The 21,518-nt window shown below is 37.2% G+C and overlaps 2 protein-coding genes across 10 annotated transcripts in view; one reads left to right on the plus strand and one right to left on the minus strand.

Annotated features, from left to right (window-relative positions):
- The window catches only part of TATDN1 (TatD DNase domain containing 1), a 27,822-nt gene extending 19,457 nt beyond the window's left edge, over positions 1–8,365 (plus strand). For 4 of the 9 annotated variants that reach the window (XM_006770984.2, XM_006770985.1, XM_006770986.2 and 1 more), the window contains exons 10-12: positions 3,798–3,868; positions 4,830–4,956; positions 8,178–8,365. In XM_006770984.2, the coding sequence (XP_006771047.1) occupies positions 3,798–3,868; positions 4,830–4,956; positions 8,178–8,280 (301 nt within the window). In that variant the 3' untranslated portion in view covers positions 8,281–8,365. Of the gene's footprint in view, positions 1–3,797; positions 3,869–4,829; positions 4,957–6,521; positions 6,711–8,177 lie in introns of those variants that run through there. The other 5 variants (XM_015568654.1, XM_015568653.1, XM_015568655.1 and 2 more) reach the window with 3 other exon arrangements.
- A 591-nt stretch (positions 8,366–8,956) lies between these two features.
- Positions 8,957–21,518, minus strand: part of RNF139 (ring finger protein 139) — a 13,548-nt gene continuing 986 nt past the window's right edge. Inside the window, exons 2-3 of the mRNA XM_006770982.2 lie at positions 20,866–20,988; positions 8,957–11,035 (exon numbers count right to left, since the gene is read on the minus strand). Of these exons, the coding sequence (XP_006771045.2) occupies positions 9,219–11,035; positions 20,866–20,988 (1,940 nt within the window). The 3' untranslated portion in view covers positions 8,957–9,218. The remainder of the gene's footprint in view (positions 11,036–20,865; positions 20,989–21,518) is intronic.

The raw sequence follows: 21,518 nt of genomic DNA on the forward strand, positions 1-21,518 counted from the left end.
TATTCTCCTGGAATAACTTTCCTCATGCTTTTGTTTACTTGGCTTTCTTAAAAACTAAGCTTCTTACACTTTGCAACATCTCTATAAAATACCTTTATCTTATCTGTTTTTCCCTATGAGGAAACCTGTCTAGATAATCTGATTGTTCCATTCCTTCCAGACCCTTCCTTCTTGCTGCTTGTTAGGACTAGTGTTTCTTCTTTGATAGAACTATTTTTAGATCCTATGTATTCCTTTTGTGTTGATGGAACACATTTCAAAGTGAATTTATTCTACTTTTCCCTCTTGAAAGTTTGCCTAGATAGTGGATTTTAAAAAAACATAAACACTTTCATTTGTTATTTTTTCTGCAGCATCTTCTCATCTCTCTGAAGAATTACAGTTTTTTAAAGTTATTTTCTGTTTGCCAAAAATGCTCCGCGTTCCTTTTTCCCCTTTTGTTGTTTTGGTCTCTATCACAATGGAGGCTTTCTTCAAATGTCAGGCTGTTCTTCCCTGTATACTGTAAAAGTTAAAAAAAGAAAAAAAAAGCTGATTGGAAGCTCAGTGGTGAGATAGCCTTAGCCTATCAACTGGGCCAGTCAGGTGGCCAACTGACATTCTCAGCAGGCATTCCTAAATGTCAGCTTGTTGAGCTCTTCCTCCCAGTTGGTTCAGTGTCTCCAGAGAGGATCCTCCGCTCCCTGCTGGAAAAGTGGAATGGAGATTCATAAATGTGCCTGTGTTCTGAAGCAGGGAGGATTTCACTGTGCAGTAAGCAGTCTCCATTTTCAGTTCCATGCCTGACCCTGCACTCCTCTGTGCTTGCTCTCCAGTCTAGTCTCTGGTTTAAATTCTCCAGACTGTACACACCTCTCTCCCTTCTACGTCCTCCCTCTTTCTCCCTGGGTGGGGGCAAAAGTAATCATCTCTGCACTAGTTCATGAGAAAGTAATCTGGGAGTCCCATCTTCTCTTTACTCTGACTTTTCACTTTTCAAACAATCCCCCCTTTCAGTCCCCTGCCTTATCCCAGTCTTCCTGGTTCTTCCAGTTCTTAGAACTTTCTTGGGTGAATTGGTTTGTCTTTAGTATTTTTCTCTATAGGCATATAACACTTAAGTTGCTTAGCAGGTAAATATAGGTTATCATTTCTCCATCCACTTTCTACTCTATGTATTTTGATTAGGGGTTAGAAATGCCTTCTAGTTTCATAAAAAACACGCTGTTTCTTTTTTTCCTTGTTATTTTGGGATGGCTTTCCAGAGACAGGGGTAGAAGGCTTTTATTCTACCCATTTGAACTGTCTGTTTCAGATGTTTCTAAATTATCTTGAATTTATAAAGACTTAGCTTTTTTCCTCCCTACATTAACTGAATTAATGGATTAGTTGTTTAGTCAGAGTCAGTATTTCTGGTCTTATTTTGAAATTTATTTTAGTCTTAATCTGAGTTTCTGCAGTATGGTAATTTATCTATAACAAAGTTTGGTTTCTAATGATTAAATTATAACCTTCTCGCGCCCCCCCCCCCCAAGAAAATGGGCATGTTTTAAACTTGAACACACAATCTCAGTTGTTCTTCCTTAGACCCCGTCATCCACTCCCCGCCTCCAAGGCCTTTTCCCTCACTATGTATATTGTCTACCCATGGGCTATGCATATATGCACATAAGTTCATTGGTTAATCTCCCCCCCCCATTTCTGTATTTTGATCAATTTTTACAAACATGGAATACATGTTGGAAAAGTCTTAAGTCAGTCAGACATGATTTCATGAGATCAAAAATACGTAAATTGTTAATTTGGTGACAAGTTTTAAATTTAGTATCCAAACTGTGGGAGCAGAAAATTTAATTTTCCTTCTACCCTTTAAGTTATTCTGCCTGGATTCTATAACCAAATTAATAGGAGAAAATATTCAAACTTATTACGTAGGTATATATGGGAGTTCCATGAGAACGAGACCAGAGGACAGAGGAAGCTGATATAGCCATCTTGAGCTAAGAAGGGAGGAGTTGTGGTTTGGGACTTCAAAGGGGAGAAAAGCAGTTCACATGGAGATGAAAAGCAAATGTTTGCTGGGCCTCCTTTAACAATGGGACACAGCCCTAACCGGTTTGGCTCAGTGGATAGAGCGTTGGTCTGCTGACTGAATGGTCCCAGGTTCCATTCCGGCCAAGGGCATGTACCTTGGTTGCAGGCACATCCCCGGTAGGGGGTGTGCAAGAGGCAGCTGATCAATGTTTCTCTCTCATCGATGTTTCTAACTCTCTATTTCTCTCCCTTCCTCTCTGTAAAAAATCAATAAAATATATTTTTAAAAAAACAAACAAAAAAAACAATGGGACACAACAGGACTTTGATCATATGGGCCTTGCTAGTAGGTTCCTCTGTTATACTTAGTTCATATTAAACTATTGTTATGATGATAGCTCCCTCATGGAGCAGATCCTCTTTCTAAATTCTCTTAGGCCAGTGGTCAGCAAACTGCGGCTCGCGAGCCACATGCGGCTCTTTGGCCCCTTGAGTGTGGCCACGAAGTTTCAATCGCACTGTACATGTGCGCCTGCACGTGGTATTTTGTGGAAGAGCCACAGTCTTTTGTGGAAGGGGCTGCAGTTTGCCGACCATTGTCTTAGGCAGTTAGGGAGAAATGTCAAAAGTTTTTCCTTAAAAATAACTAGCTTCAAATAATAGCCCAAAGGCGTATTTGCAGTGGCAAACTCTGCTTCCCCTTAATACTGAGCATATCAATATATTTTAGAAAATATTTACATTGACCAAGTACTAAGATGGCTGAAAATCTGTTTTCTTCTAGAGAACACTAATTAAAAGACTGGTACTTATGGTAAACTAGACAAACATTTCACTCCCACCCCTCCTAAAATCCTACTAAAATTATATCCAAAAAGGGAAACATATAAAAACAAAAGTGAGTTTTGCTAATGTAGATTTCTGGAAAACAGGTGAAACTGAAAGAGAAAGTGTAGACTATACCACTCTAAGTTATGTCAATTTCTCAGAAAAGTGAAGTATTCTAAAAAGTTTTACTTACTCATAGGAAATTATTGTATCCTCCCCCAAGGCAGGATCTGGTTGAAATAGATCTTAATTTGGATTCAGTAAGGCCAGTTAGTGACAAGGAGAAAATTCTGAGATGTCCTGAATTAAATCACAACAGGCCAGAAGGTTGAAGGAAGAACAGGAGGGGGTTAATCAGTAAACAACCGCAAGGCCAGATAACAAGACTGCTCACATTCCTGTATGTTGTCTGGTAGAATTTTGGATTAACTACTTGTGGCTATTTCCACAGTTACCTAAAAAGAGACTAGCTAGGCTCCATCTGCTTGAACTTTCCAATCTGTTACCCACAGCCAGTCCCAGAACAGACACCTTCCTGGAAGACCCCGAGCCTATCCCAGAGCTGACCGTTTCACCTCCTCCCACCCCTGATCTATATACACTGTAAATTCTTTCAAAACAACCCATATCCCCACCATGATGTGTAAGAATGCTCAACTCTAGGATGGCTGACAAGTTGCCTTTTCCATCTAGGACTATTGCTGGTGGTTTAAACTTCATACCCCAGGACCTGGTCTTTTTCTTGCTGGCAATGGTCTAATAGCCCTTTACAAAACCTTCCAGCCTTGGCGGTTAGAACTTTTATTTATACGGATGGGCAAATACAATGGTATATTGCCTCTGCAGCCAACCAAAGTTTGTTTGGGGATTTTGAGTTAGTTTTGTGATCTGACAAGTTTATAGTATGAAAAGTCATTAAATGCACCTTTTTATTTTATACATTAATATCTTTTAAGCTCACTGAAAACTGAGGCTAATTTGGAAGTTTTGAAGTCAATACCTAGTGAAAAATTAATGATTGAGACTGGTAAGTTTGTTTTTAGAACTTTTTCATATTAACCCATTCCAAAAAAAGAACTAAAGGAAATTGAACAAATGTTTTATTTTAAAACAGCACACAGCCTCAACAGTTACATTTTTTAGAAAACCTTTGGGGTTATCAATTGATGCAAAAATATTTATGCAGGTGATTTTTTCAATTTTAGAAATTTGACAAAAGCCTAAGCATTTACAAAGGGATGACTAAACAAGGAGTCTTAACTAAGCTAATTTTAGCTCAGGGTTTAAAAAACTATTCAGAACTTTTTACACAATGCCTTCTTTGCAATGACTTAATTCTACAATACTTTTAATTTAAATTAAATTGGTTTAGTCTAAGAATTTCTGATAGTAATCTGTTGCGTCTTAAAACAAGGTTAGAAGCTAACATTTTTATCTATACCCTGGAACACAAGGTTTTTATACAAGAGGACTTTTTTTGTGAAGTCAAGGCTGAGCCATTCTGAAGAAATCAGGTTTATTTCTTTGGGGAGTAATGAAAACTTAATGAGGTCATTAAAAGTACATAGCTTATAGAATGTGTAAGCTATTACAATTCTTAATTAAGGAAATAGGTTATTGAATAACCCCAGTATTCAAAGCTACTATTTTTATACTCAGTTGAGGCAATACAGAAGTTTGTTTAACCTAAATGTTTTCATGTTACAATTGTATTTCTTTTAGCTTTAGATCTTTTTTAAAAGCATATCATACATCAGCAATAATGGGGGTTGGGGGGCAAAAGTGAGTCTTATAAAAACATTTACGAATTTGTACAGTTTAAGATTTCTGTCTTGTTTGTTTCTTAGAACCTTTCTGTTGCTTTTTGCCATGTTTGAAGCTGAATCATAACTTATATTTTAGAGGTTATATATAGCTTGGTAATGTTCATTTAAAAAAATAATGCAAAAAGTGAAACTTCTGAAGAGACTTCTATTTGCTAATTCTAGATGCACCTTGGTGTGGAGTCAAAAGTACACATGCTGGTTCAAAATATGTAAAAACGTCATTTCCTACCAAAAAGAAATGGGAAAATGGGCACTGTTTGAAAGACAGAAATGAACCTTGCCATATAATGTAAGTATTTTGTTTTCATGATCTTCAGAACTATTAAAACCAACCACCAAATGCCACTTAACAAAATGAACTCAAGGGACATAATTAAAGTTGGGTGAAGTCCAAATGAAGTTCAGATCAAATACAACCATTCTAATGCAGTGGTTTTTAGGAATTTGCACCTGAATTGCTCTATCTCAGCTCCTCTTTTTATATCCTCTCTACCCCAGTGGTTTTATTGCTGCAGTGAGAACTTCGTGTGATTTTGGTCACTTGTCATTTTGTAGAGAGGGAAAAGATCTTAATGGTTTCCATATAGGAATACCTCACCTGGTTTAAGTTCTCTTCTCATGCAGCTTCCTGTTGATGGTTATAAAAAATGCAATCTTAAGACCTTTTTAATGGTGTCTGTACTTTGAATGATTTAAAAACCTGAATAAACCTAAGAAATAACATGAGAATTTCCTTTTTCCAAACAAAAAGAGGGGTAGAACTTTATAGATTTTTGTTTTCCTTAAATTCATAATCTTTTTTATTATAATGTACAGGCACATGTGAAAAAGATGGGCTCTGTTACTCATCTAACTATCGAGGAGCTGGAGACAATATTTTAACTTACAGGAAAAGTTTGTTATATCATTTTAATGGAGCCATCATCTGATTTCTTTTGTTTGCACATGTACATAATTTAACTCTAGACTGTATCAATCTAGTGTGGTTTACCAGTTTAGGCGACTGAACACATTTATAACATTCACAAAAATTAATACTGAATTACTTTTAAATAGTAATTTCTTCCATATGCATTATTTTTTTTTCCAGTAGTTTTTAACAGGTAAGAGTATTAAGTAAGCCAGAGCTAAATTCAGCAGGCAGAAAAGTGAATTAATTTTATCAAAACATATTGGAAAGACTTTTTGCTTTATTAAACATGCTAGTGTTGGCAAATACTTTAGAACTTAACTCAGGGGTCCTCAAGCTACAGCCCGCAGGCCACATGCAAATACAAATACTGTATTTGTTCCCATTTTGTTTTTGTCCGGCCCTCCAACGGTCTGAGGGACAGTGAACTGGCCCCGTTTAAAAAGTTTGAGGACTCCTGACTTAACTGTTTTAAAACCCCTGGGTGAGGAATATATTCTGCTTAGTAAGGAATCACTTGTAATTTTTCTGAAATGTACATTCTTGCAAATTCAGAATATAACACCTTACCTGGTTTAAATTCCGTTCTCATGAAGCTTCCTGTTGATGGTTATAAAAATGCAATCTATACTCCATTTTCTATACTATCTTACTGTTAAGTATACCTGTTGACTTTAGCTATACATTTACAAGACGAAATTTTAACCTGTTTCTAAATGCCGACAGTGAAGAGCTAAAAATGCATGATTCGCAACTACAACCATGAATACCAGTTCTGAATAGGCAAGGCTTGGGAAAATCAACATTTGCAAACTGAAAAGCTCAAGCCACATTTCAGAAACACACCTGCCACAATCTAATTGGCAAGTTAAAATTCCTACTTACAAAGTCGTTTTAATCAAATTCCATCTATTAACAGTTCTTTATTTTAATTATTTGTATAGAGATCTCCCTTCTAAATAAATTCCTTGAAGCACATTTTGGAGGTCTTGCCATATGCCATTTTACTGAGGCTATATAGAAGAATCCAGACAGTCCCTTCCCTCATCTATCCACCACTGAGCAGGTACATTGTGCCAGGCACTTTGGATAAGGCACTAATTGAGTCAGACGAGGATTCCTTCCCTCTGGAACAAACAAGCACATAAAAAGTATAATTCTACCTGGTAGTGGTGTTATAGAGGTATGAATGTGTGACTGGGACCACAGGACATAGCAACTGCCCGCCTTGAGGGGAAATAAGAGAACTAAAGTGACATTTCAACTGTTTACTAACTGGGAATTATGCCAGACCAAGATAAACACGCTGAGCAAAGGCAGACTGTTAGAGGACTTAGCTGCTCCAGGGGAACAGTGAGTTAGGGTGCCAGAAAGTAGGATGCACGAGTAAGTGATCAGTCTGGGAAGGTAGAGTGAGGCCAGATTGTGAGGGCTCTTCTGTGCCAACTTTAGTAGTTTAGATTTTATCAGGACCCAAAGGATTTTAAACGGGAAAATGGCAGCTTTTTTCTTAAGCTGTAACTGGTATCAGTGTGGAGAAGACTGGAAAGGAGAAGGGTATCAGGAATCTATTTTGCACAGTATTATGCAAGTTCCAATTCCAAATAGTTTAATAGAGGAAAATTCTGCAATTTACTAAGAAAATTGGATCTTTAGTGTCAATTTAAATGTTAACAGATTTACTTTCAGCATATTTTTGACTGTCAGATAACAAAATTTCAGTCAGTTCATTTAGTATACAAATTAAGCAAGCATTTTGTGCTACTTTTACAGAATAAAGTTCCAGTTAATCTTTAATCTCCATCCCTAATACCATTTGGTGTTTTATATTTAAGCAACTGATAAAAAGGAACAAAAAGCTTAAGATAAAGACTATTTAAATGTTTATATAATTTATGTATAAAAATATTCTATCTATATATAAGAATGCTAGAAAACATTACTGACAATTATTTTAGGGAGAAATTGAAAGAATAACACCTGGGCTATTCTCTGTATGGCAGGGGGAAAAGCACAGGAAAAGAAAGCCCACCAAACACATTATTCCGAGTAAATAACTTCCTTTGCTTTCATTGTGCTAGTGATCATGCCACAGTTTCTTGCTATCCTTTATTACTAGTTCTCTAAGCAGTGGCTTTCAAATTTTGATGGCTGTCCCCACAATGACCTACATTGACACATTACACATGTACATACATAAATGAAATAATACTTGCCTACATGCACTGTACTTTTCCTTTTGTAACTTACAATTTTTTAAAAGCTTACCATGACTCAGTAATGAGTATGTAATGACCCACAGTTTAAAAGGACTCATTTCTACCAGGTTAATTCCCTAATTGAGGTACACATTGTATAGGCTGCCTTTATAATTTATTTGAAACTGGTTTTTGGCTCTAGTTATATGCAAAAACTACCACAGAAATCTCTAATTCCTCTATTTTAAATATCCTAGCAGTTAAACTTTCTGATAGTGCTGAAAACTTTAATACCTGCTTAAGCTTATTAAAAGTGCTAGTATCATCATCCTTTATGTGGAAAAAAATAAATAGCTTTTAAACAGAATATGTAATTGGAAATTTATCTATTTTTGTTTTTAGTCAAATACTGGAGATAATGGCAGCAGTAAGAGATGAGGATCCACTGGAATTAGCCAATGAGCTATACAATAATACCATTAAAGTATTTTTTCCTGACATGTAATTGGTATGTATTTTCCGTCATGTATGTGAAATTTCATGGTAAAACTTAGTTTCAATAAAGGAATTCTCTGGAACTTGTCTAAAGAGGTATTATATACATCACTGCACACCATCTTCCTTATTCCTATCCATAAAACCAGGATTTTTTTTTAATGTCACTTAATACCTCAGCTTAAAAGAATGAAAATCACCAAGTATTTAATTTTATAATCTCTTCAGAAGTCCAAAAAGGACAATTTTATGTCAATGCTGCAAACATGGAATGGCTAACAAATATACTGATTTTCACATCAAAATTAAACACATTCTGGTTCATACCAGATATAAGTTGATACATACCTGATATACATACATACCTGATATATGCCTATTTCTCAACTCACAATATCCAAATCTTGACTTTTGAACTCAACTACAGTGCTACTCTCAAATTTCAAAAAAAGTCTCAAATCACTTCTGGCAGCCTACTTTTTCCTTAGTTCATAAAAATATATCCTTTATCCTCTGGTCCAAATTATTTTATTCCCTTGATTTAATGTGGCTTCCTCTGATTTGCTTTTTCAATCTCCCACCTATCTTAAAGAAACACTAGGGGCCAGAATTACACACTTTCATTTAGGAATCTTTGGCACAGTTGGCGCACTGTATTATCGTCATATCTATTAAAAAGCTATTTGTTCAAATTTTGTCATAAAAACGTGAAAACATTTTATTCTATGTACAATAATGTACACAAATTTAAATAGGTCACCAAAGAGACCAGAAGTAATTAAAGAGGTATATTTACAGTAGCACATCACAGTAAACGGAAAACCATTCACAGATTCAACATTGACTGTTTTTGTGCTTGGTTACACAATGAAGTGAAGCATATTAACTCCATTTTGGATGAACTGAATTTTGAACAAATAACCTCAATGATTAGTAAATGCTGTTTAATCAGTCAGTGTCCTCATTAAATTCTTCAGCTGCTGTACCTGTATTCTGAATCACTCCATTTCTTTCTGTTTGAACATCATCCTCACAATCTGTACTGTCATCTTCATTCAATGCCCTGTCAGATTCGGCAGCAGCAGCCTCTCTTACAGCTTCCTCTGCATTTTCATTAGGTGCAATAAATCCGTTGTTGCTACGTACATTTGAATTAGCCTTGATATCATCTTCAATGTATACTTTTTGATGGCACATTGGACAAGTATCTTGAATGTACAGCCATTTCCGAAGGCAAAGTGCATGGAAATAATGATTACATGGTGTCATACGAGCAGATGTAGTAAACTCATGATAGCAGATTGCACAGACATCATCTATTTCTTGTAAGCGGCTCCCTTTTATTTCAGGAAGTGAATTAATTTTCTTAACAGCAGTCCTACGATTCATGAATGTCTTCCAGCCATTTTTTGCTTGTAAGTAGATGTTAAAATACGCATGTAGGCACATCATACAAGCCCGAATTTTACTTCCTGACTCAAACATCATAGTATAAGCCCCATTTCCAAACATTACTACTCCAAATATAAATTCAATAATATTGCCTGTTGAACGAACATAGTAGACATAATCATCAAGCTTTTCCCAGAGGACATTATAGTAGCCATCAATCATGAATAACGTATAAACAGTGAGAGAAACAATTACTTTTAAGCAGAGTTCCACACAGAAGGCTGTAACGGCAAACAACCATGTGTTTAGTGCATAGTGATGCCAAAGAACATAACTGAGTAAAACAGGAAGAATAAACAGGCAAGCAGAGACAAAGAGCACAGGAAAATGTCTACGAAAAGATGACACATGAGAGGCACTGAGAGACATTAATACGGGGTCTGTCATTCCATGGATGAAATGCAGGACTGCAGTTAATAAAAGGCACATGTTTCTACTTAAGCGAATAAGTCTCTCTTCTGGTCTTAGCCCACTTAAACCAGTCTGAAGAGCCAAAATAAAAAATAAAACAGGTGCTACAAAGCCAAGTCGCCTGTCGTCTTCTTCAGTTGATCCAATAAAGGCCAATATTCCAAGGCCCAAATAATGGGCTATTGAGGAAATTACAGCACTCATGCCCAGCACAGTTAGTGTAGAATCACATCCACTAATTATAAGATTGCAAATGAGGTCCCAGAAATCGTCCCAAGAAATAAAGAAGGAATCAGTTTCACTTGCCATCCTTAAAATGTACATTAACACTGTAGCCTGAGCTGTAATTCTTGTTAGCCAAAAGACTCTCAGTATATCTGGGAAGCGGATCCTCTTCCATGTGTCCTCCATTAATAATTGTAATCCATAAATTCGATACATGTGCCTCACTAAAAGATAAACATACCGTGTGGAATAATAAAACCACCTAAGTTTCACTGCCAAGACAAACAGTGTGTTTAATATAAGAATCAAGGAAGAAGTAAAAACTAAAGTCTCCCGGACGTGTAATGGTAGCTCTGTGATTAAGCCTATTACAGGAACCAAGAGATCCAAAATAACTAATTGTGAATAGATGGAATGAATTTGGAGTAGTGTAATGTATCCAATTCCAAATGTTAGCTGTAGAACAATGAGTGCCATCCACTGTGAGGGCCCTTTCCGAGGAAGCAGTTCAATTCCAAAAGCTGATGTGTTGTAGGCACCATAGAAGTCAATGTGCAAAACAGCATAATAATTTACCAACACTGAAGTTGCAGCTAATAGAAAGGCTGCGCTGTACATGTAAAACTTGAAAAGTGATCGCTGTGACAATATCAGAACAATACTGGATACAAAGATACCTGAAAAAAAAGGAAAAAAGGTCATTTGAAACGTTTTAAAGAATATTTTCCCACTAATAGTTATAGTCTCCCTTTAGGAAATTTGAGCATTTTTAAAATTATGAACATTAAGCCTCGAGGCAATTTAGGTTTAAAGGGCAAAAGAATTTTGTAAAGTAGGTTCAACAGGACAGACAAAACATTTTTAAAAATCTTACTAGAATTACAATTTCCAAAGTAATTTAAGTAGTGCCATATACCCAGGCACTAAATTACCTTTGAGTTTGTAATGACATACATTTTAATAAGTTTTAAAATCTTTAAAAGAACATGTCCTTTTAAATTTTATAATTATTAAAAATAATTAAAATAATGCCATGACAAAAACATTACAATTAAAAATAACCAAAATGGAAAACACTTGTTTCTATTAAATCTTAGAATTCTTTTTCTTAAAAGTATTCTTTAGGAAATTGAGTTTAAGTTTTATACTTACATCTAATTCCTCCTTTTCCTCAAGCTGAACTCCAGCTGGCTCTTATTTTTCCTGCTCCTTAAATTGAGCATTCTCCCCTGCGTCCAAATTCAGTTGTTCCCCCCACCAATTACCTTGCAAGTTTCGGAAATGTCTTTCAAATTCCTTGTTTTCTATACATTACGGAATCTTTTTCTTCAAATAGTCTACCCTTTTTATTCTTCAACAAAAGTAGCATTACGAAAACCAAAACATTTAGAAAACAGTAATAAATCCTCCTCCTCACTCCATACTTAACCAATGTATGGTCTGAAGTGTATTTAGAAGCATCTTTCTTTGTGCTCTGAGATTACAAAAAACATTATCCAAGGTTTCAACTATGGAAACGATATCCAAATAGCCACCAAGTACCCTAGCCGGTGTGGCTCAGTAAATAGAGCATTAGCCTGTGGACTGAAGAAGGGTCATAGCTGGTTCAAAACAGGTCAAGGGCACATACCTCGATTGCAGGGCTTGATCTCTGGCCCTGGTTGGGTCATGTGTGAGAGGCAACCAATCCATGTCTCTCTCTCACTCTCTGTCTCTCCCCCTCCCACTTTCTCTAAAAAATCAACAGAAAAATATCCTGGGGTGAGGATTAACAAAAAAATAAAAATAGCCACCTACTAGCACTTCTACATTAAAACTGTAACATTCAAAATTTCTAAAACTTAACTTACCTCAAATGGCTCTTGTGATTTCTAATTTCAGTGAAAGGTACCATTATTTTCTTGATTTTTTACAGAGAGGAAGGGAGAGGGATAGAGAGTCAGAAACATCGATGAGAGAGAAACATCGATCAGCCGCCTCCTGCACATCCCCCACTGGGGATGTCCCCGCAACCCAGGTACATGCCCTTGACCGGAATCGAACCTGGGACCCTTCAGCCCGCAGGCCAACGCTCTATCCACTGAGCCAAACCAGTTTCGGCCCATTATTTTCTTAATGGTGCCTTCTAGCCCTGTACCCTCGAACTTGACAGTCTCCAAATTCTAACAACTATTATTTATCTCTTCTTTTCACCAACCTATTTATTAGTTGGTCTCTAACTAAAAACTCATCTTGTCCAAATACATCTACAAGCCATCACCAATATGCATTCATTTCTTTCTTCAAAATACTGTGGCAGCTCTGAAATAGTAATAATAACTAAAATCTGTATTTCTTATCCTAGAAATCAAGGATCCAGCTGGCCTTAGAATAATGCTCCTCTCAAAGCACACACCATAGTTCCAGACTTCTTTCCCAAAAACACCCTTTCAGTGCCATAACTGCAACTGCGTTTACATTTTTATCTGCTTGTCATCATGGTCCCACCCTGACTGCTCAAATCCTGTCCATCTTATAGACCCACTTTCTCTGATAGTGACTGTTCCTCTCCAGCATATCTACAAAACCTGGTGAAACACCTAATACTCATATACTACCCGATATTGTAGTTTATAGGAATCATCTACCCTGTTAGATAATGTCTTTGAGAGTAAGCAAGGATACTACCTTGTGCATCTATGGATCATAAAATATTTTGTAGAAAATAAATGCAATTATTATTCATTGGGGAACTAAATGTTTCTGTTGAATTCTGGATTATGTTTATAAAGGAAACTACAAAATACAGCTCACTTAGAAATTGTATATATGAGGTCAGACAAAGCTAAGAAACTAGAGCTTGGCCCTAACCGGTTTGGCTCAGTGGATAGAGCATTGGCCTGCGTACTGAAAGGACCCAGGTTTGATTCTGGTCAAGAGCATACACCTTGGTTGTGGGCACATCCCCAGTTGGGGGTGTACAGGAGGCAGCTGATCGATGTTCCTCTCTCATCGATGTTTCCACGTCTCTATCCCTCTCCTTTCCTCTCTGTAAAAAATCAATAAAATATATTTTTTTAAAAGAAACTAGAGCTTGGAGTATAGAAAATGTGACACACTCCAAATAAAATATCTATCCATCCTCCTTATTTCAGCATGCAATCAAGAAAGACTGCATATTACATACAGTGGAGGCATTTCATAATCCATTGCATGTAAAAGTAAGGGCTAGTTCCTCTAAATCAGCAGTCGCCAACCGGTGGTCTGTGAGGTCTGAAATGTTGGAGACTGCTACTCTAAATGATGACTTTGCCCATGAACTTAAAATTTACCTATGCCAATGTATCAGGTCATTTGTGAAAAAGAACAAAGGACACAATCATCTATAAAATACATAAATTTCTGCATAAAAACCACCTGATTAATTTCCAGAGCAAGTGGGCCACTAGTAATCTCCCAGAGAGCTAATGTCTAGGTAAAGGTCCTTTCAATATAAAATGAACTGCCCTGGTCAGTGTGGCCTAGGGTTGGGCATTGTCCCGTGCACATAAAGGCTGCTGGTTCGATTCCAGGTCAGGGCACATGCCTGGGCTGCAGGCTAGATCCCCAGTGGGGGGCATGCAGGAGGCAACAGATTGATGTTTGGTTCTCACATCGGTTCTCTCTCCCTCCCTCTCCTTTCCTTTCTCTCTAAAAATATCATGTGTTTTTTTAAAGGACTTTTTAAAAAACTGGATTACGAATATTTTCCATGGAAGGTGAGAGAAAATGGAATTAATTCAACCATTATGTATATGTAATATTACTTTCTCTACATAGAAAAAGTCAGCAATTTTCCTGAGACAAAACTTAAACCAATCTCCTAAGATGAGTCAAATAACTTCAATTCTAGTTTATACCAATTAAAAGGGAGAAAGTCAAGCAGGGACTGTAAATTATTTTTGTCAACTTGCTACTCAGAAAGTGGTAAATTAATCGTTGCTTGTAAATATTCATGAACCTTGTTGTAATTTATAACCAGTCCCCTTTTATTTGAATAGTTTTACCCCAAAACTCATTTTTACACACAAACGAAGGAATGATTTGGGTTTTAGAAATATGTCTGGAGAAAAAGTGCCATTTTGCTTTATGCAAATACTAGAAGTCCGGTGCATGGTTGGTCCCTGGGCCTGGCCTGCACCCTCTGGCAATCTGGGACCCCTTGGAGGATGTTCCTCGCCAGTCAGGCCTCTAGTATGCATGTAAGATCTTTGGTTAATCTCTTCCTGCCCTCCCTTCTCCCCTCTTCCCTCTGAGACTCATTAGTCTGTTCCATGTTTCTGTGCCTGTGCATTGAGCATCTTCCCCCCTAGTGGTCAGTGCATGTCATGTGGATCCGGATCGGTCCTAAACTGACAGATGGACATCCCTCTCGCAATCTGGGACCACTGGCTCCTAACTGCTCACCTGCCTGCCTGATTGCCCCTAACCACTCACCTGCCTGCCTGATTGCACCTAACCACTCACTGGGAGGTGGGGCTGGCTGGGCCAAGGGCCATGGTCATTCTGCCATTTTAGTCACTGGGCTTTTATTATATAGGATAGATACCAAGGGAAAGGGGGGGAGGATAGACAAGTAATGTAGTGAGACTACAGATCACAAAGTTCAGACGTGTCCTAGCAAGTAACAATCTAATACTATATTCCTTTTTTAAAAAAAAAAAATCCTCACCCAAGGATATTTTTCAATTGATTTTAAAGACAGTGGAAGGGAGAGGGAAAGACAGAGAGAAATACAGTGACTGGTTGCCTCCTGCAGGCATGCACACCAACCAGGGCCCAGGCCAGGGAGGAGCCTGTAACCAAGGTATGTGCCCTTGACTGGAACTGAACCCAGAACCTTTCAGTTCACAGGCCGATGCTCTATCCACTGAGCCAAACTGGCTAGGGCTGATACTACCCTTTCTTGACTAAAATAATACCCTCAAGATATAATAACGACCAAACACTTCAATAGTATAAAACTATTTAATTCTTACCCAAAGTTTGCATGTACATGGGGTTCTTAAATTTTTCTTTTATACTCAAGGTCCTATGTATGGAACATGGGAGGAATCAACACTCATTTTACAGAAGGAAATAAAGTCAAATTCCCAAATAAGTCTCAACATTCCCTTTCCTGGCCTTGGCCTTTTGTGACTGTTACCAATAACATTAAAGTTTTGTTGTATTTTCACAACTTCAGACATAAAACTCTTGTTATTTACCCTGTACACCTAAGAAAATTAAGCTCAGGGATAGTGTTTCTTATTAGCATGTGAGGGTCACCTACATAAGTAATCAAGGCTATATGTAAGTGATACTTTATAAAGAAAAACCATCTTGGGACACTGGAGAATAGAATTAACTGAAATCACAACTCAGGGACCCAATTTCCAGTGATTAGAGTTTCACCAAAGTTCTCGAGGTAGGAAAAAAGCAGGTATCTAAATCAATTCAGGATCTCTGAGGCTATATGTGAACTCAATTCATCAAGAGTTCAGGGCCTTTACAATTTGGATTACCCAAAATAAGCAAGCAGAAACAAACCATCGCACGTTATACACCAATGTGTTTAGTTCTTTTATGTGGGAAGTCCATTCATACCATAACCTTTCCTGGAAACTTAGGACTAAGAATTAGAAAGAAACAGGACAGAATATTTACAACTCTCCAGCTACCTTAAACCTTTAAAACATAACCTAAAGCAAGCTGTGGAAAAACATTTCAATGCCAGACAGAATAAAGATGGAGCCCAGAAATAAATGTTATGACTACCTTTTTCCCAAGGGAGCCCTAACCAAATGAAAGACAAGGTAAATAAAATATCTTGAAATAGCAATCTGTTGGTATACTTGATAAACTATACCATAAAGAAAAATTTTCTATCAAACTCACTTTAGGTTAAAAAAGGGTATTTTAAGTTTTTTAATAAGATAAAACTAAAATCTTGCTTCAAACTAAGATTTTATTAAATATGTTTTTATTTTTTAAATGTGAACATGATTTTTAAAGAATCAAACCACATTGGTATTAAGTGAAGAATAAACCAAGCTTTGCATAAAACAAGCACATATTTATAAACACACATACTCTTTTTTTGCTTCTTAGAGGATCTTACTAAATAATAGTGGGTTTTCTTGTTATTTTAACCTTTTAAAATTTACATTTCTGATTATCAAAGAGAGCATTTACTGATCATCATGTTTCTTGTCTGTGAATTGCCAATTTATTTTTGTTCATTTATCTATGGAATTTGTTTTCCTTAATGAATCACAGACATTTAAAAAAATATTCTGACTAAAAATTCTTTGTCAGTTATCTGTAATGCAAACATCTTCTCTAGATATGTGGCTGTTCTTCACTTTTCTGATGCTTCCTTTTGATTAACTGATGTTTTAAATTTTAATATTGTTGAATTTATCAGTATTTTACACATTTGCTTTTATATATTTTAAAAGAATTTTTCCTTCTGTAAGGTTCAAAAAAAATGTTCTTTATTTTCTTTAAAGTTTGCTTTTCACATCTAAGCATTAATCCATTAGAACTGTTTGTTTATATATTGATTTGAGGTAGTGATCCAGTGTAGTTTTTCCCATATGGATAACTAAATGACCACAAATGAATAGTCTATATCTACCTCTACGTACCTCAATGTACCTCTGAAACACATTAAGTTTCTATATACCAGTATACCTGGGTAGTCCATTTCTGGGCTTTCTATTCTGTGCTACTGGTCTATTTGTTTATCCCAGTGGTTCTCAACCAGAATCTTTTTTCCTCTCTCCCCCCAGGAGTCATCTGACAATATCTAGAGACATGTTTTGGCAATCTCAAATGAGGTGCTACTGGTATCTAATGGGCAGTTGCCGGGCAGGGATGCTGTTAAAAATCCTACAAATTCCTGAACAGCTCCACCCACCTCCCAACAAAGAATTATCTTGTCCAAAATGTCAATAGTGTCACAGCTTAGAATACCTAATCTATCCTTATGCGGTCCTGATTACTATTGTTTTAGTTCATTTTTCACATCACAGGTTTTCAGAGTTCTTTCTAGAGCACCAAAAATAACTATATCTCATTCTTTTCATCAACTTTATTGTATGGCTGAACCAAATACAATGAACAGATTCCCTTTTAATAGACATTTAGATGAACAATTTGTTGTCATTACCAACAATGCTGCAATGAATATCCTTGCCCATAGTCTTTGTACAACTGTATGTTTAAGTCAAATTCTTAGAAACAAAATCGTGTGTCAAAAGGAATATGATGAATTTCAGCTGATAGTGCCAAATGGCTTTACACAGAAATGACAGCTTACAAAAATTGTATCACTTTACCTATTTTACAGAAAGGGAAAAAAAGTTTTGCCTTATCAGTTTCTATTCAAACTTTGAACTCTTCACTAATCTAATAAGTGAGGTTTTGTTTTAACTATATTTATTTAATTATAAATGAGGCTGAGTAATTTTTCTTTTGCTTATTGACCATGTGCATTTCATTTAATGTGAACGGCTTATCCTGGGCCCAGTGTTCTCTGGAAGTAGAAGTTTTTCTTACTGACAAAGTAAAATTTTTAGGACTTCAATCTCATATGATACAGACATTTATCCCTCAATGTGCCATTTTTAAGAATTAAAAAGTTTTGTCATAAAAGCTTTTCATTTTAATTTCCCTTGTAATTTCTGGATTTTCTTTTATGTTCAGAAAAGCTTTTCCACTTCAGTGAATTATCATTATATGAGTAATACTATTAAAACAAAGTCCTATGCTTTCATTTTCTGCCTTGGATTTAGATTTGCCAATTCAGCATTATGCTGCACTGGGTTGCATTTCATTTAACATGTAACAGTTCCTAAGAATAGCTTAACATTCTTAAATAGTCTATATATTGTGATAAGATTTTATTTGGATCTCCAAAATGAGATGCTTTATTTTCTAATCTCCTGAAACTCTCAGTTTTAGTACTTTATTATAGGGAAGGTAAGTAAATTCTTCAGATGCTATATATAAAAACTGGTACTACATTGATTGGTCGCCTCCTGCAGGCATGCACACCAACCAGGGCCTGGGCCAGGGAAAAGCTGGTTTGCTCAGTAGATAGCACATCGGCCTTCAGATAGAAGGGTCCCAGGTTCGATTCCAGTCAAGGGCACATGCCAGGGTTTTGGGCTTAATCCTCAGTGGGGGGTGTGCAGGAGGCAATCAATCAATGATTCTCTCTCATAATTGATGTTTCTATCTCTCTCCCTCTCCCTCTCCCTCTCTGAAATCAATAAAAATATATTTTAAAAAATGAAATAAAATTGGTACTGCTTTTTTTACTTAGAAAATATATTTCCATTTTTACAATTTTATTTTAAAGAAAAAGGTCAGACTGCCAAGGTTTAAGATTTATATACAGCAGTATATAAATTATTTTAAAAAGGTTCTACAATTACTAAAAAACACACACACACAAACACAAGTAGAACAATTAATTTTAACTATCCTTTGGTATCTTTTACACACAAACCTGCCACTCTCAAAAAACAACAGATGCCTCATTGAATGCACCTTACTTGCTTTTATTCAGGATGTTCTGGGGTTTTGTTTTTTTTAGTACCAAAGCCACTTTTTTAAAAACGTTATCACTTACAAATGTGAAAAAATAGCATAATTACATTGGCACAATTTAAGGAACAGCCAGGTGATGGATCTGAAAAATATTTTGTATTTCTCATAAAGTCTGACCCAGAGAATATTTTGAGATAAAAATTTTCAAATAAACAGTGACAACATTTCTCTGATGCCCTCAAAAGACCAAAATATCTGTAACACAGTATGGTTGTTTTAAAGAAATACGTTCTTACTGATTTTTAGATAGGAAGAGAGAGGTAGAGAGAGATAGAAACACCGATGAGAGAGCGATCAATTGGCTGCCTTCTGCACGCCTCCTCCTGGGGATGGAGCCTGCAACCAGGGCATGGGCCCTGACCCGGAATCCAACCCAGGACCTCCTGGTCCATGGGACGACGCTCAATCCACTAAGCCACACCAGCTGGGCAACACAGTGTGGTTTTAAGTATTAAAAAAAAATTTTTTTTAACTATCAAGCTTACTATTAGCTAACGCTTACTAGGTCCCAAGTACTGTTCTAGGGCTTACATCCTATCTCATTTATTGTCCTTAACACCCAATGAGAGAAATACCATTACTGTCCATCTTTAAAAAAATTCAGATAAGAACAGGGAGGCATGACACAACTATTTAACCTGCCTGACGTCTAATTCTTATGATTTATCAAATACAAACTTCCATGATTTACTACAAAAATAAGAAGCAGGATAGGGTACAAAGAAAATACTATTACTTTTGTTCAATGTTCTTAAATCACAAATTATTCAATTAAGGAGAATACTCCTTTTCCTTAAAGTTCCCTAGCTCAACTCTGAGAGCACTGCATTTAAAATTCTCAGCACCTGGTCCCAAAAGGGTTTTCAGAGAATCTGCAGTCACCTGCTGTAAGAACAAGGCAGCAGCTACACTATTTGGGCAATGAACATGTGAATCCTCTCAAACAAAGTTCCTTTTTTTCCTCCTCCACCACGGACTCTTCTCAAATCAGAAATGGGGACAGCCATCCTCCTACCCTCAGAGAGTCCTGCTATATGTGATTACTTAGTTTCCAAAGCTGCACTTGGTTATCCCATTGATCCCAAATCTGATCAAGTGCCCTAGAAGTCCGTTATCTTCTGCTCTTTTGGGGAGGGTGAAGGCAGGGTTGGCAGTCAGACTCAGCTGGGACCACCTTACTACATAAGTAATTGCACGATAATTTATGGTATGATGAGTGGCTTCTTACTGGCAGGAATAAAATGCCTTCCCAACAGCCCCACTTCTTATTAATTTCATTTTAACATTAACTTCACCCATAACTGTCAGAATTCAATAAAATGTTAAGTATGAAATATTAAAGCTAGCGAATGCTTTTTAAATTTAAGTGTAATTGACCGTATTACATTAGTTTCAAGTGCATAACCTATTGGTTTCAGGTGATGATATCTGTATACATTACGAAATCGCACAGCTCCGCTTTTGCCACAGATAACGAGGGCACTACACTTTTGCAGTAGGAATAGCTGGTGTCAGCAGCTGGTGCGTTCCCGATAAGTCTTGTGCTAAAGAACAGCGCGTTCACATCTGTGAGTTTTAAGATCTAGCGTGTGATCATCACTATGCCATTCTGTATCTGGATTGCAGCTGGGCTGCGGAGAAAAGTCAACCACTACTGATGTCAGAAGATTTTTAAGCCTAGGCTCCACTTATTTGCTGTGCATCTAAAGCAAAACACCACCTCTGACCCCGTTTTCTCATTTGTAAAATGAGAATACCACCTCCCACCTCAGGGAGTTTTGAAGGTTAGATAGACATTAGGTTAGATAATACCAGTGAAAATGCTTCGCAAAAGTACAGTATTAACTGTAAAACACTGCTACTTATTGCTAAGAACAAAACTCGACATTACCACTCTCCTTTTGTCCGAATAAAGACGCAACAGATGGCTCATCGTTCGGAGAGGTTTGGTGAGGACCCACTATCAGCAACACTTCAAAGCACTCGCCTCCTGAGCGCGCATCGCAAGAATTACCTCACCCACCAAGCGTGGCGAGGTGCAATGACTGAAATTCTTTTACGCACAAGTGCTTTTCACTTTGATGATGCAAGTGAAGCCGGGGGGTCAAATATGAGGCCTTTCAACACTTCCTGCAAATGCCACCAAAACTCCTTTTCAGAAGTCTCTCTTGGAAAAGCCTCGTCACTTTCTAGCCACGTTTTTCCTTTAAACACCTCTGCTTTATTCATGGAACATTTCCGAGTCCTGATAAACATCGCCTTCTCCATGAGGGGTTTTTTTTGGTCAGGGTTGCAGGGCCTGACATTCAAAACCCTGCCCGTTTCGTCTGGATGTCATTTACCGCGGACACGTCCCCGTCACGGGACACCCCGTCGATACAGAAGTGACCACAGACGAGCACCCCGCATTTCGGAAAGAAGGAAACGGAGGCCCGGGCCTTCGCACAAGTCCAAGGTTACCGCGGCGGGGCAGGGGGAGCCGAGGTGCGGGTTCCCGGGCGGTCGCACAGCAAGCGGCCGTGGCACCCATTCCCCAGGAGGAGC

This window comes from Myotis davidii, unplaced genomic scaffold (genome assembly GCF_000327345.1).
Source record: "Myotis davidii unplaced genomic scaffold, ASM32734v1 scaffold765, whole genome shotgun sequence".
Taxonomy (NCBI): Eukaryota; Metazoa; Chordata; class Mammalia; order Chiroptera; family Vespertilionidae; genus Myotis; species Myotis davidii.